At 46.0% G+C, this 15,950-nt stretch overlaps 1 protein-coding gene across 6 annotated transcripts in view; it reads right to left on the bottom strand.

Moving 5' to 3' along the window:
• PPP4R4 (protein phosphatase 4 regulatory subunit 4) overlaps nucleotides 1-8,588 on the bottom strand; it is a 108,117-nt gene extending 99,529 nt beyond the window's left edge. For 2 of the 6 annotated variants that reach the window (XM_058740174.1, XM_058740175.1), the window contains exons 1-2: nucleotides 8,194-8,586; nucleotides 6,705-6,778 (exon numbers count right to left, since the gene is read on the bottom strand). In XM_058740174.1, coding sequence (XP_058596157.1) covers nucleotides 6,705-6,778; nucleotides 8,194-8,313 — 194 coding nt within the window. In that variant the 5' untranslated portion in view covers nucleotides 8,314-8,586. Of the gene's footprint in view, nucleotides 1-6,704; nucleotides 6,779-8,193 lie in introns of those variants that run through there. The other 4 variants (XM_058740173.1, XM_058740172.1, XM_058740176.1 and 1 more) reach the window with 4 other exon arrangements.
• Nucleotides 8,589-15,950: the final 7,362 nt, after the last annotated feature.

The raw sequence follows: 15,950 nt of genomic DNA, 5'->3' as shown, positions 1-15,950 counted from the left end.
CCAAAGAAAATTGTTATCGAAATAGAACGAATAAGACACCTTGCAGAAGATGAGTAGAAAATCACAAAAATCTAGGACCATGCTTTCAAAGTTCTTCATAAGCCAACTTTTTGAATTCTCACTCAGCTTTAAAGAAACATAAACTTGACATTTTAAGTGCATTATGGGGGTAATCGATACAAAAAAGCAGATCCTGTACAGGTGTGCTGTTTCAAAGGGGCATATGCACCCCCATGTTTATAGCAGCGCTATCCACAATAGCCAAAGTATGGAAAGAGCCCAAATGTCCATCGGTGGATGAATGCATAAAGAAGATGTGGTATATCTATACAATGGAGTATTACTCGGCAATCAAAAAGAAGGAAATCTTGTCATTTGCAACTACGTGGATGGAACCGGAGGGTATTATGCTAAGTGAAATTAGTCAGAGAAAGACAAAAATCATATGACTTCACTCATATGGGGATTTTAAGAGACAAAACAGATGAACATAAGGGAAGGGAAACAAAATAACATAAAAAACAAGGAAGGGGACAAAACGTAAGAGACTCTTAAATATAGAGAACAAACAGAGAGTTGCTGGGAGGGGTGTGGGAGGGGGGATGGGCTAAATGGGGAAGGGGAATTAGGGAATCTACCCCGAAATCATTGTTGCACCAGATGCTAACTCATTTGGATGGATGGATGGATGGATGGATGGATGGATGGATAGATAGATAGATAAATGTAGACCCTGAACTGTAATCAGACCTATACTCAAAGAAAAGGCAGGAGACATACAACAAAAGACTGGTAAACAAATTCGAATTTTTTTTCCCTAAAAGAAAACGTTGAACGTAGGCACCACATTGATGAGTCCCCAGGTTGACCAATTTTTTTTTTGGATTAGCTAGCCAACAGTCTACTCCAATTGTGAGGTATTAAAAAGGGTCTTCTGTACATCACTCAAGAAAACTGGGCAAGCAAACTAGACATTCAGGTGCCCACCGCACATATACACACACAGTCTCTCTCAATGTACACACACAGCCCTTCAACACCCACCTCACTGAAACAGTACTAAAACGCAGAAAGGCATCCAAAAAAGAAATTAACAGTGAAGATGAAAGAAGTCTGGGGATGTACAAGATCTTAGAAATAAGGACACACAGGGGTGCCTGGATGGCGCAGTCGGTTAAGCATCCGACTTCAGCCAGGTCACGATCTCGCGGTCCGTGAGTTCGAGCCCCGCGTCAGGCTCTGGGCTGACGGCTCGGAGCCTGGAGCCTGTTTCTGATTCTGTGTCTCCCTCTCTCTCTGCCCCTCCCCTGTTCATGCTCTGTCTCTCTCTGTCCCAAAAATAAATAAAAAACGTTGAAAAAAAAAATTAAAAAAAAAAAAGAAAGAAGGACACACAAAGGAGTTCTTCACACAACTTTTCACATTTGCACAGCAAACAGGATAGGCATTTTGAAAGATAACACAACCAGGGACACTTGGGAGGCTCAGTTGGTTAAGTTTCTGACTTCAGCTCAGGTCATGCTCTTACAGCTCATGGGTTTGAGCCCCGTGTCGGGCTCTGGGCTGACAGCTCAGAGCCTGGAGCCTGCTTCGGATTCTGTGTCTCCCTCTCTCTCTGCCCCTCCCTTGCTCCCACTCTGTCTCTCTTTCTCTTTCTCTCTCTCAAAAATAAATAAACGATAAAAAAAATTAAAGATAAAACAATCAAACCCTAGCCATAGCCAAGCTCATCACTGAAGTTCTTCCCCCCCTATCCTACTGCTGTCGTGTTCTGGTCTTGAATGGGAGAGTTCCCAGATGCGGTCAGCGGTAGCCAGAGTTTACAGCACTTTGGTTCTTTTGTTAATTTCCAGATTTGGCGGCAGAAATCTCCTCTGAGATATCACTAGGGGGAGCACTTACTCCTTTAAAAAATAAAAAAAGGTGGGGGGTGGTGATTAGGAAGGGGAAAATTTCCTAATTAAAGATGCACACTTTAGGTGACTGTCCCTGGAAGACAAAGTGCAAAATGTTTTAAAACTCACAGTGTAAAGCGACTGGAAAAGCAGCAACATAAAAGTGAGGTTAGGTACATTAACCAATCAATATAATTTATGCATAACGTTAAGAGCAAACATTGCTTAAGATAGAGTCATTTGGTACAAAAATATAAATCTGTAAAACAGGCTGACCTTATCACTCAGTTTAAAAATGTTTAATTAGGGGCGCCTGGGTGGCGCAGTCGGTTAAGCGTCCGACTTCAGCCAGGTCACGATCTCGCGGTCTGTGAGTTCGAGCCCCGCGTCAGGCTCTGGGCTGATGGCTCGGAGCCTGGAGCCTGTTTCCGATTCTGTGTCTCCCTCTCTCTCTGCCCCTCCCCCGTTCATGCTCTGTCTCTCTCTGTCCCAAAAATAAATAAAAAACGTTGAAAAAAAAAATTTAAAAAAAAATAAAAAATAAAAAAAATAAAAAATAAAAAAATAAAAATGTTTAATTAGAATTCGACCTTATCACTCAGTTTAAAAATGTGTAATTAGAATCTGTGAAGGTCCTGGTTTCTGATAAATCCTATTAGTAAAGGAAGTTAATAAGTATCTATCACAAACTTCAGTCGACATACTTTACTTGCCAGATACTTTACTAAATTACTGGATGGCAAAATTAATATTGTTACCCTTTCTTAAAAGTTTGAAATGTACCTTGAGAACCTAAGTAACAAGGAAGTAAGGACTGGGAAAACAGACAGAAGGAAATTAACATTAAATGGGTACCTATTCTGTATCAGGGCTCCCCACATTACACAACCTTAGGAAACAGGAATTGCCATTTCCAATTTACAGATGAAAAAAAGAGACCGCAAAATGTGTTCCTGGTCAAACAGATAATAAACAGTAGAATAAGCTATAATCTAAATCTGTCTGATTCTACCGTCCACAATACAAAAAAAAAATCAGAAGTTGTTCAACTCATCTGGCATTTTGGTCAACTTAAAATAAATAAATACACTTTATGAAGAGGTATATGTTTATATCACAACACAGAACCAGAAAGAATGAAACAGCAACAACATAAAAGACGGCTTGCCCTCTGGGAGCTTACAATTAAAGAAAATGTTCACACACACAGGCTAAGGAATACAATGTAGTGATTAATCACCGCTTGAGGGAAGCCATCAATAAGTGATAAGGGAGCTCACAGAAGCCTGGGCTCCACTAGGTTTCAGCAGTCAATAAAGGCTCTCCTTTAGATGCAAGATCATAGCTGGATCCTGGGGATGGAAAACGTTGAACCGGTATAATGAAAGGTATCGCAGGACAGGGACAAGCAGAGCTAAGGACGAAGATGATGACTATGAGTAACAGCGAAGAGGCAGGACTGTTTCAAAAAGTAAAGGACTGAGTGGAAACCACCCAAGTGTCCATCAACCAATGAATGAACAAGCAAAAGGTGATACGCCCACACAATACAATACTACTGGGCAACAGAAAGAAAGCAAGCTCTGATACGCACTACAACATGGATGAACCTTGAAAACATTACGCTCGGTCAAAGAGGCTGGTCACAAAAGGCCACATACTGTGTAATTACATGACATGTCCAGAAGAGACAAATCCATAGAGACAGGAAGTAGACTAGTGATTCCCAAAGGCGGGAAGGGGGGGGGGGGGTGAGAAGTGGGGAGTGACTGCAAAGAGGTATAGTTGTTTCTTTGGGGGATGATAAAAATGTTCTACGGCTGACTGAGGTGATGGCTGCACAACTCTGTGAAAACACTAAAATCCACTGAACTGCACACTCGACATGGGTGAACTGTAGGGCAAATGAACTGCGTCTCAATCAAGCCATTAAAAAAAAAAATCGAGGGCCTGGTGGAACATCACATTGCACAGCTAAGAGGGAGCCACTTCTGCCAAGTTTAAGGGTCTAGAACTGATCTGGAGGCAATTAGAGGTATTTAAGTAAAGATTTACCAAATGAAAGCACAGTGTACTAACTTAGGGCTCTTCTCTAGCAAAATTATTCACATATTTCAAGTACGTTTCTAAAATATATGCCAAAATCACGAAGAAGACAGAGAACAGGAAAAAGATGATGTGATAGGATTTTGACTAAGCCACAAGCTGTGACAATTAGGAAAGCTGTTTTGCTTCAGCACTAAATGCCACAGATGGATGGATCAGCATCGTATTTATGCAAAACCACAAATTCATCTGTGTCATGTCTTCAAATACCGTAATGTTCTAACCTTAATTACGAAAACTGCATTAACAATTGATCTGCCATATTTTAGGGTAAGATAATGAACGGTGTGATCTGTTTTTCACTGGATGACAGTCCTCTGTATATAATGTTTCAGATATTAGATTCAATCCCAATGCTACCAGAACCTCCACGGATATACAGCTTGTGTGATGCAAACAAACTTGTCTGAATTCTAATGTAACATAATATTTATTCCAAAACAGTTTTAATATACAAAATAAGAGAGCTGAAGAAACAAATCTGATATTCAAAGACAGAGAGGGAGGAAAAAAATCTGGATATTAAAGATCCAATACAAAGGGTAAAGTACTCGAAAATAAAGCTGAAAATCAAAGAAAAAACAAACAAAAAAAAAACAGGTCTCGGTAGGAGGTTCTATGCCACTGGAAAGTACGAGGGAAAAATAAAAGGCTCAATATAAGCAGATGAGGCTGTAACAGAACTTATCTAGAACACAATCCCACACCCTCCCCTGAATCCTAGGGAAGAAAAAAACCTTTCAGGCAGTGTGCTGTTATTCCTTCAGAAGCTGTCCTAAAGGTGAAATCCCACTTTCCCCCGGGGGGCGGGTAAGGCCCTAGGAATCCAAGAAGTCGGAGGGAGAACCTATACACAACCAAACCCGTGTTCGCCTTCCGAGTCACCTTGCAAACCTCCTTCAAGGTAGATGAGCCACAAGAAACTAAAGGAGACATCAGATCTCTTTTAAAACTTTGTCTAAGAATGAGAGGACCCATCTGTCTCTAAAGGGCTTTGTAAATTCCAGAACTGGATGAAACTTACGTTCTGTGCCTAAGAAATACAGACAACTTAAGACACCGCAGTTCACTAACAAACAATAAAAGCAACATAGAAAACAAGTACAAGTACGTGCCCTAAAAAAGAAGCCTTGTCATTGATATCTAGAATAAGGTATCTGCTGTCACAATTAAGTAGAGCAAGGCTGTCCGTTTCTTAATGTAAGCCAGAAGTTATGCGGAAGAGAATTCCGTAGGAGAGAAGTAGGAAATTATTACAAATCATTAACTGCTATATGTTAACAGATACTTATGCAAAGTCTCATCGATTGTCTACCTACTCTAAACAAAAAAACCGCGGGAAAAGGCAGAAGTTTACAACTGTTGTTCACCATATTGGACATGTTAATTACTAAGGAATAAAGTACTTCAACTATAACACAATCAAGTATGAAAAAAAGGTTAAACATGGAATTATTCTGTGTAAACACCAAAAACACATAGTTAACTCATACATAAATGAAAGTTGTCTTTTAAATAAATAGGGAGAAATAATGACAGCATGCTACCAAAGATCACCAAAAGAGGGGAAATAACACCAACATAAGGTCTGATATCCAGAAAGATTTTCAAGTGATAGAATTATTAGAGAGAACGTCTAAATTGTAAGCACGCTACAATTCTGAGTGCAGAAACCCAAGAGGCCATGAAAAGGCTAAAGAAGAATTAAGAGAATGAAAGTCATAGGGAGGGATTTTTTTTTTTTAAACAGGATCCTCCACTGAGTAACATGGGACCAGACACATGACCTATAAATTAGAAAGGAGAACGGGAAACTTGCCAGCACCTGAAACTGGCAAAGCTGACCTAAGCTAAGGAAACAAGGATGATAAATATCTGGGCAGGTAAATAACACCAGGTTTCAAAATCTGATTCTAAAAACAGAAGTGAAAACTCACTTGCCAAAGGGGAAAACATGTCACTGCAAGTTAAAGAAAAGTTTTAAAACAAATGGACACAAACTACCTTAGGAAAATTGCTGCTTCTGAAGTATTTTCACAGCTAAATTCGTTAATGTTCACTGCATTAGCCTTTAGGAAGCTAAATCCAAAGTGTTTTAAACAGTTGAAGTTTGGTAAATATTTCTAATAACCATTTGCATTGAGCAATTCTGCAGAGTTTGTGAGATTAAACTTAAATGAGAGTAGGCTCAATTACATTTTAAAATCTTTCAGACAAAATGACGAAGCTTACATAGCAAAAGTAATATAAAACAGGATAGATATCCTGAGCAACCAATTGAACTACCCTATGGGGGGGGGGGGGGAAGGGGGGTTCTATATAGCAAATAGCACATCACAGTCCTACTCTATGGGTAACTTAAAATTAATCACTGGACATTCTTTAAGTCTCATCTAAACTTAGTGGACCTGTGGGAGAACAACCAAAGCCAGAAAATAGGGATGAGATCAAATTCAAACCCTTGGCTCTTCTATTCCTCCTGCTCCAAGGAATATTCTGTAAGTTGGTTGTCTTATTTGATCTCAGTTCTCAAATGCGTTAAGTCCATACCAAACCCGTATAACATAATCGAGTGCTCCACATGCCAAAGTACCCTGTTCAAGTAAATCTGAACAGAACCGTAACGTGACATTTCACAATGGCATTCATCCACGCAGCCGCAGGGAAACCGCAACAATTTCACAGAAAGACTTCGGGAAATACCTGAGCAGATAAACAGCCCTTTCAATATCACTGAGGTCTTCATCGACTGTCAATCTTTCTATTTCTTCGGGTGTCTGTCAAGCGTAAAATACAAATAAAATACAAATTATGCACACAAACATGGATCAGTCTCGCCCCCCCCCCCCCCAGTGACCCTCCGGGAACCCCACATGAGTAGAGACTAACGAAAAAGTTTCACAATTAAACATTATCACTGAAAACTAATCAAGGACTCCACATGCCGACCTCAACCACAGAGGTCTCTAATTTTCTTGAATTGTTGGGTTTGGTTGGTGGAGTTTGAGGTTGTTTTTGTTTTTTCTGTCGTTGTTTTTTCTTTTTTTTAACTCTTCTAGCTTCTAGACTGAAGCTTGAGAATTACATTGTGGCTTTAGAACATTGCTGTTTAATTGAGTTTAATCGAGTTTAGTACTCGATTTTATATGCCTATCTATACATACTTTTAATCTCTAATACCCCAAGGCGGTTTCTCCAGCATTTTCCACCCCACAAAATGCTCAAAGGGGAACGGATGCAAACTGCAGCCGAGTGAGTATGAAAAAAGACGAAATGTGGAGTGGGGGAAGGGAATAAACTCCGGGGCTGGAAGGAAATCAAAGATTCGCGATATTGCGGCAGGTGGGAGTGAGAGGAGCTAAAGGGAGCTGTTGAGAGGACGGCTGGGGGAGGGGGTGGTCCGTAAAGTAGGTCTGCCAGCAGCGAGGGTTGGAGGCTGGGACCAAGATGACTCTGCGGGGTGGGGGAGAAAACTGAAGGCTGACTCCCTAAAGGCAGGTGGGGATCAGGGTCCCAGCTGGCGTCCTGGAGGGGTTGGGAAGAAAGGACGCGCAGTGACTCAGGATGGGGGCCAAGGGTCGAGAGGGCTCTGAAGATCGGTAGCAGGACGACTCCAGCATGGGTGCTGGGTGGGAGGTGAAGGGAGGCCTGGCTGACTTGGGGGCACAGGCGACCGAGCTTGCTCGGATGGAGGAAGGGGCGAGCGGGATCCGGGGTGTCTCAGGGAGGGGGGGCAGGAGCTGTGATGACTGAGGAGTGGGACGGGGACAGGTGGGGGGGCACTCAGGAGGGGACCAGGAGGCGGCTGGAGGGGCAGCTCCCGCAGGGCGGAAGGATGAGGGGCCAAGGCTGTCCTAGAGGGGCGGCTCGGGGGACACCGCTGGGCTGGCCGTTCCTGGGGCGGCTTGGGAAAGGGGTCCAGGGCGGGGGGCTGGGGAGCCCAGTGCGTGCGAGGGGCCAGTCCCTCGGGGATTGAGGTCCGAGCTGGGAGAACCGGGGCTGCGTCGAAGCACGGGCGCCGGCAGGGGCCGGTTTAGGGTGACACGGCGACTGGAGGAGGACTGAGGGGCCAGCCCGACTCCGAAAGGGTCCCGGGTCGCTCGGGAAGGAAAAGGGGACGGGACGGGACGGGGTCGGGGCGCGGGCCGGCCGCCAGGCGCCCTGCGGGCACTTCCTCCTCCCCGGTGCGCACCTTGAGGCTCCGGCGGACCGGCCTCTCGATGATGGTGAGCTCCTGCAGGTCCTCCATGTAGCCGAACAGGCTGTTCTGACTGAAATCCATCGCGTCGGCGGCGGGCGGCGGCGGATGCATGGACCGCCGGGCCCCCTCGCCGCCCGGGCCAGAGCGGCCCCGGGATGCCGGACGCTCGCAGCCCCGCGACCGCCCACCAGCAGGACTTTCTCCCGCTCTCGGCCGCGGGAGCCCGGCGGGAGGCAGGCTGGCGGCGGGAGACGGAGCGCGGCCGCCGAGGGCGGGGCGGGCAAAGCGAGGGGGCGGGGCGGGGCGCGCGGGCGGGCGGGCTGTGGGGGCGGGGCCAGGGCGGGGGAGGGGCCACAAGCCTGCCTCGGCCCCGCCCCCCCCCCCAGGCGCCGGGCGCTCGCGAGCCGGACGCAACTGCCGCGCCAAGCTGTGGTCGCCCCCACCGCCCTTCTGCGCCCTCCTCTCCCCGCGCCCCGCCCCGTGGCGCGTGCGCAGAGCCTTCCACCTCCTGCAGCCTGCGGAGGTGGGCTGGGGGCGGGGACCCGGAGCGGAGAGGCGGAACTGGTGTCCCGGACCGCGAAAAAGAGGGAGGTGGGCTGCTGTGGTGTTCAACGTGATGGAGTAACTCGAGTGATCACTCGAGTGATCGCCCACTCCAGCAGGCGAACTATGGACTCGGAGACCACCCTAGCTCAGCTGTAGCCCTGGGGGAGGGATGTGTACCCAAAATGAGCAGTTACCACGTGGGGTGTGCCCGGGTGATGGGGTGATGGGGGAATACAGTCCTGGAGAGTCTAACATTTGGGTGGGGCAGCGGCCCAAAAAGGACTCCCGGAGGGGAAACGACCTGAATCTTAAACGATCAGTAAGACTTTCCTAAAGAAATAACAGTAAGCCCATTTCGGATAGAAGTCTGGGCGTGTTTTGGTTGTGGGAGGTAAAGCTGGGAGTGCAGGGGAAGCGACTGCTTGGCAAAGTGGGTGGAAGAGAGAGGCGGGTCCTTTATGGAGAAAGGCCCTGCTCTGGCCAGGCACGTTTGAGTCGCTTGCATTTGATTCTGTTAAGAATGGGAAGCCATGGGAAAGGGATGGGGCCATTTTTTGGACTTTGGGGGACAAAAGTTGTGTTGATCAGGCTCTTCAGCAGCAAGTCCCCTCTTTTTAATTTTATGTTATTTTCCACCCATGTCCTGTCCACACTCCCATTTCTCTATCCCCCATATGCATCCTCTCTCTCTTTTTTTTTTTAATGTTTATTTATTTTAGAGAGAGACAGACAGCACAAGTGGGAGAGGGGCAGAGAGAGGGAGACACAATCTGAAGCAGGCTCCGGGCTCTGAGCTCTCAGCACAGAGCCCAACGTGGGGCTTGAACCCCCTGCAAGATCATGACTTGGGCAGAGTCCTGATGCTTAACTGCCTGAGCCACCCAGGCACCCTGGACCCTCTCTCTTATATTTAAGATATGTTCCCATATATGTATATATCCTCCAAAGATACTGTTTGTTTATGTATTATGAAAGATACTCTAAGAACTCTTTTTTTCTTGTTTTTTTCTCAACATAATGTGTTAGAGATTTATCCATGGGGCTATCTATGTATACAAGGAGTTCATTAGTCCTGACCACTAACAACATTCAGTTTGTACATCTAACTCATTTTACTTAGCAGTTCCTTTAAAATGGACAGTTAGGTTGCCAGCCGTTCCTTGTAACCACAGACAACACTGAATGGTATTAGACGTGTCCCTGATAGAGCATAAGATAGAAATGAAATTGCCAGGTCATGGAGTCGACACTGCTTGTTTTCACTCTGCCCGGTTGCCTTCTAGAGTGGCTTTGCCAGTTTACAATCCCAGCAGTGGTACATGAAGACAGAGTTCTGTTTTCCCACTTTGTATGCTAACCTTTGGTATTATCCAATGTCCTAATTTATATCAATCTGATATCGGCAAAGTAGTATCACACTGAGGGGCGCCTGGGTGGCTCAGTCGGTTGGGCATCTGACTTCGGCTCAGGTCATGATCTCATCATCCGTGGGATCGAGCCCCGAGTCGGGCTCTGTGCTGACAGCTCAGAGCCCGGAGCCTGTTTCAGATTCTGTGTCTCCGTCTCTCTCTGACCCTCCCCCGCTCAAGCCCTGTCTCCGTCTCTCTCAAAAATAAATAAACATTAAAGAGAAATTTTTTCTTAAAAAAAGTAGGATCACATCGTAAGTTCATTGAGTTTTTTTGTTGATAAGTGATGTTACCCATTTTTCCATATACTGAAGAACCACTGAAACGTTTTCCTTCTGTGAATTACCTATTTGCAGCCTCTATTTTTCTGCTAGATTTCCTATTATTTTTCTGAATGAATTGAAGGAGGTTTTTTTTATCTGTTCTAAATATTAATCTCTTGTCAGTCTTAGGCATTGTATGTCTTTGTCCCAATCTTTCACCTGTCCTTTTAGCTTGGCCTTTCCTATCCTACAGTGTAGGGCAAATCCATATTTTGATGTCAACAAACGCATCTCATTTTAGTCTCGTGTAGTGTCTTGGGGGGGGGGGGGGTCTTATTTAAGACTCTTTTCCTACGCAGAATATTCTCCTACATCTTCCCGTATTTTTTTTTTAATTTTTTTTTCAATGTTTTTTATTTATTTTTGGGACAGAGAGAGACAGAGCATGAACGGGGGAGGGGCAGAGAGAGAGGGAGACACAGAATCGGAAACAGGCTCCAGGCTCCGAGCCATCAGCCCAGAGCCTGACGCGGGGCTCGAACTCACGGACCGCGAGATCGTGACCTGGCTGAAGTCGGACGCTTAACCGACTGCGCCACCCAGGCGCCCCCATCTTCCCGTATTTAATAGCTTCACACTTTTACCTATCACGGTTACGTCTTAATTCACCTGCAGTTCACCTGACATATGGCACGCCCAGGAGTACAATGTTATTTTCCCTGCATAGTGAGCCAGTTTGCCCAGCAGTACCCACCAAACAATCCGTCCTTTCCCCCACCGATGAGTGCTGGCGTCTCTGTGCTACACCAAGTCCTAAGAGACACACGTCTCTGTTTCTGGGTTCTCGTTTCTGCTCTGTCGATCCAGCCCTGCTCCAACACCGGTGCTGCACTGATTCTACTGCTCTGTTTTTGTTGCGTGTCCTAATATATGATGAATCCTCCCACGCTTTGCTCTTTTTTTCATTCAATACCGCCTCTGAAGTTCAAAGCAAAAATGGTCAGCGGTTGCCCAGTAGCTAAAACCCGGGTATTCTGATCCCTGCTCCACATTAAGGAGGGTTGAAGGGGGAAATGGAGCTTGAAGAGATCAGGAGAAGAGGCAAAGACGCGGGGGTGCCGATTTTCCTGAGCAGCACCTTGCGGCCCCCCCCCTCTCCTGCCAATTTCCAAAATTGTCCTCTTTCCCCCTAGTTTACAACCGATACTAAATCATATTTGTAAACTTTACCCTGCTTCAGCAAAGTATCCTCTCCTATTGAGATTTTGTACCGTCATCGTTTGAGACTTGATAGCCTTCAGTGAAAAATTGATGGAATACACAGGCATAGCTTTGATGTTGGCTGTTACAGGGTAAGAGACTGGTGAAGGGAAATTGTTCAGTTTGGTGGCTAGAGTCTGTAGCTGTAGTTACCACCCTGTAGGAGAGATAGCCTGCCCCAGCCTGGCCGCCGGGAGACCTTCGTCCCAATGCCGGCCCTGCCAGCGACATGCAGTGGGCGGAGTCTTGGAGCCCTGTTTTCTTATCTGAACTGCTTTTCTTACCACTTGTCTCAATGCATCCTGGAAGCACTCCTATGAAGCACAGGAGAAGTGCACTACTATTCCAATTTTACAGATCATGAAATTGAGGCTCAGAGAAGTTGTATGGCTCAGGCATGAGCACACAGCTAAGGGAAGCTAGATTTATTCGTTTCATTTATTCATTCAACAAGAACATGGTGGTTAAGTGCATGGACTTCGGAGCCGAACTGCCTGATTGGCCCTGGCCAACTGCCTGGAATCCTGGCTCTCCTACTTCCTATTGTGCAAGGTACTTAGCCACTCTGTCCCCCACTTTACTCTTCTCTAAGATCAGACTAAAAGTAGTACTCAGCACAAAGTCTTTTTTTTTTTTTTAACGTTTATTTATTTTTGAGAGAGAGACAGAGCATGAGTAGGGGAAGGACAGAAAGAGGGAGACACAGAATCTGAAGCAGGCTCCAGGTTCTGAGCTGTCAGCACAGAGCCCCACGTGGGACTTGAACTCACGGAACCGTGAGATCATCACCTCAGCCGAAGCCGGACGCTTAACCGACTGAGCCACCCAGGCGCCCCAGCAAAAGTCTTATACGAATTAAATGGGATAATATGCCCACAATGCTTAGAGAAATTCCTGGCACATAGCAAGCATTATTACTACCAGACCAGTGTTCCCTGTACCCAGGCTCAGAGAAGATTCAGGAAATTATGCTGAATCTGTTGGTTCTTGTGGTAGCTAAAATAATGTTCTCCCAAAGAAGCCCACGTTCTAATCCCCTGAAACCTGTGATTTTGTAACCTTACTTAGCAAAAGAGATTTTGAAGATGTGCCTAATTTAAGGGCCTTGAGAGGGAAGGATTATCTTGGATTATCAGCTAAACCCAATGTGATGGTCAGAGTCCTTATGAGTGGAAGAAGGAAGCAGAAAGTCCAGCATCACAGTGATATGGTGCAAGACAAACTTGATCAGCCATTGTGAGCTTTGAAAACGAAAGGGCCCACAAGTGGACAGGCTGTAGAAGCTGGAAAAGGAATAAAAGAAAGAAAGAAAGAAACTCCACTAAGGCTTCTTGATGGGAATGCATCCCTGATGGCACCTTGATTTCAGCCCACTGAAACCCAGTTCTAACTTCCAGAACCCTAAGGTAATAAATTTGTGTTGTTTTAAAGCCACTTAGATGGATGGTAATTTCTACAACAGCAGAACTAAAACTAAGCAATGCTCTCTATGAAAAAAATATTTGCATGAGATTGCTACCTCAGTCCACATAAAGATGTCAGGGGCACCTGGGTGGCTCAGTCAGTTGAGCATCCAACTTCGACTGAGGTCATGATCTCAAGGCTTGCAAGTTTGAGCCCCGCATCAGGGTCTATGCTGACAGCTCAGAGCCGGGAGCCTGCTTCGGATTCTGTCTCCCTCTCTCTCTGCCCCTCCCCCACTCATGCTCTGTCTCTCTCTCTCTCTCTCTCTCTCTCTCTCTCTCTCAAAAATAAATAAAAACTTTTCTTTCTTTCTTTTTTTTTTTTTAATTTAAACAGGGCTTCTTGGGGCACCCGGGTGGCTCAGTCAGTTAAGCTTCTGACTATTGATTTTGGCTCAGGTCATGATCCTGCTGTTTGTGGGTTCAAGCCCCACATTGGGCTCTACACTGACAGTGCAGAGCCTGCTTGAGATTCTCTCTCTCTCTCTCTCTCTCTCTCTCTCTGCCTTTCCTGTGTATTCTCTCTCGCTCACTCTCAAAAAAGTAAATAAATAAATAAATAAATAAATAAATAAATAAATAAATAAAACAGGGCTTCTTAACCTTGTTACTATGTGGGCCCTGATAATTCTTCATTGGGGAAAGGGAGGGAAATGCTGTCCTGTGCATTGTAGGATATTTAACAACACCCCTGGCCTCTACTCACTAGATGCCAGTATCCTATCCTGACCTCTCCCCGCCCACCACTATGCGGTGGAAAATGGAAATGTCTTTAGATGTTGCCACATGTCCCTGGGGGCAAAATGCCCTTTCGCCCTCAATTAAGAACCGAACCGCTGCTCTAACCTCTGCAATAACTCCCCATGTCACACAGAGGATGCCCTCCCACATCCCCCCCCCCCCCGCCCTGCCTCTCATCTCGTCCTCCTGTTTTCTCTCCCCCTCCCACTCTGCTGTCTTCATGCACATTGGCCTCCTTACTCTTCCTCAAACACTCGACGTCTCATCCAAGTCAGAGCCTCCTGCTCCCTCTGCCTAGAATGTTCTTCCATTGGATTTTCAGGTAACTCACTCTATCACATCCTTCAGGATATTACTCAAATGTCACCTTCTCGGTAAGGCCAGCTCGGGACGCCTTTTATGAAATTGAGATCCCACTGTATGAGTCTACTAGGGCCGCCATAGCAAAATACTACAGATTCAGTGACTTAAACAACAGAAATGCATTGTCTGTTGTTTATTGAAGCAGATTTGGTTTCTCCTGAGGCTTGCACGTGGCCACCTTCCTGCTATGTGCTCACATGGTCTTTGCTCTGTGTGTGCATCCCTGCTGTCTCTGTGTGTCCAAATTTCCTCTTTTTTAAAAAAAAATTTTAATGTTTATTTATTTTTAAGAAAGAGAGAGACGAGCGTGAGCAGAGGAGGGGCAGAGAGAGAGGGAGACACAGAACTCAAAGCAGGCTCCAGGCTCTGAGCTGTCAACACAGAGCCCGATGTGGGGCTTGAACCCACGAACCGTGAGATCGTGACCTGAGTCAAAGTCAGATGCTTAACCAACTGAGCCACTCAGGTGCCCCTCCTCTGTTTTTAAGTTTATTTCTTTATTTTGAGAGAGAGAGAGCAGCAGCAGAAGGACAGTGAAATAGGGAGAGAGAATTCCAAGCAGGCTCTGCCCTGTCAGCATGGAACCTGAAACAGGACTCAAACTCATAAACTGGGAGACCATGACCTGAGCCGAGATCAAGAGCTGGATGCTGAACCACCTGAGCCACTCAGGTGCCCCTAAATCTCCTCTTTTTATAAGGACCGCAGTCATATTGGATGAGGGCCCACTCCAATGGCCTCATTTTAATGTAGTCACTTCTGATGGCCCTATCTCCAAATACAGTACCGTTGTGAGGTCCTGGGGGTTAGGGCTTCAACATATGAATTGGGGGAAGGGACACAGTTCATCTCATAACACCTACCATCACCACCAGCAGCACTTACTAGTCTAACATTCTGGATGTTTTACGTCTTCATCTCATTTATGGTTCTTTTCTTCTCCAATCTTCCATTCAAATGTTGTGTTCCATAAAAGCAGAGAATTTGTCCATTTTATTCACCCTCACTTTCCCAGTGCCTAGAATAATGCCTGCTACCTAGTGGGTGCTCTTTAATTACTTGTTAAAATAATGAATAGGCATAAAGTAATGAATAGTAAAGTAATGAATCTCCATCAACTGGCTGTAAACTTGGTGAAGTTACCTACCTTCTCTTGGCCTCGGCTCCCTCTGTCAAATGAGGGAAGTAGGCGAGATAATATAGAACAAGAATTCTGCTCTATTTGAAGCTTAGCGCCAACTTAGCCCAGATTCCCTAGGAAAGTCTGAGGGGATGCATAAGTGCTAACACTTCCTTGAGAGGTGCAATCTCAGGGCAGCCAGAGTGAGAGAGAGGGAGGTGAGGCGGGACAAGATGGGAAGCAAATTCACGGACAGCACTGTGCCCCCAGGCCGGTTCCCAATCCAGGAAGAGGCCCAAAAGGCCCCATCCAGGACATCTCCGGACAGGCTGGGCAGAAGTCCAACCTCGGGAACTGTTAATGGGAAGGAGGCACTGGGAACTGTCCATGGGAAAGAGGCACTGGGAGCTGTCTATGGGAAGGAGGCAGTAAGGCTTCCTCCTGCCTTTTGCTTCCAATTGGTCAAAGTTGGCTTCTTGGGGAGTTAACTCTCTTGTACTTTTAACGGTCTCACCTGGCTCTTTCGGCAGCCTCTGGGGGAGCCAGATCCCAAGCCCTCAGGAGGAAGGCTTCAAGTGGGTCA

Source organism: Neofelis nebulosa, chromosome 7, assembly GCF_028018385.1.
Source record: "Neofelis nebulosa isolate mNeoNeb1 chromosome 7, mNeoNeb1.pri, whole genome shotgun sequence".
Taxonomy (NCBI): Eukaryota; Metazoa; Chordata; class Mammalia; order Carnivora; family Felidae; genus Neofelis; species Neofelis nebulosa.
The sequence above is the reverse complement of the archived record's forward strand: the minus strand, read 5'-3'. Positions and strand labels throughout refer to the sequence as shown.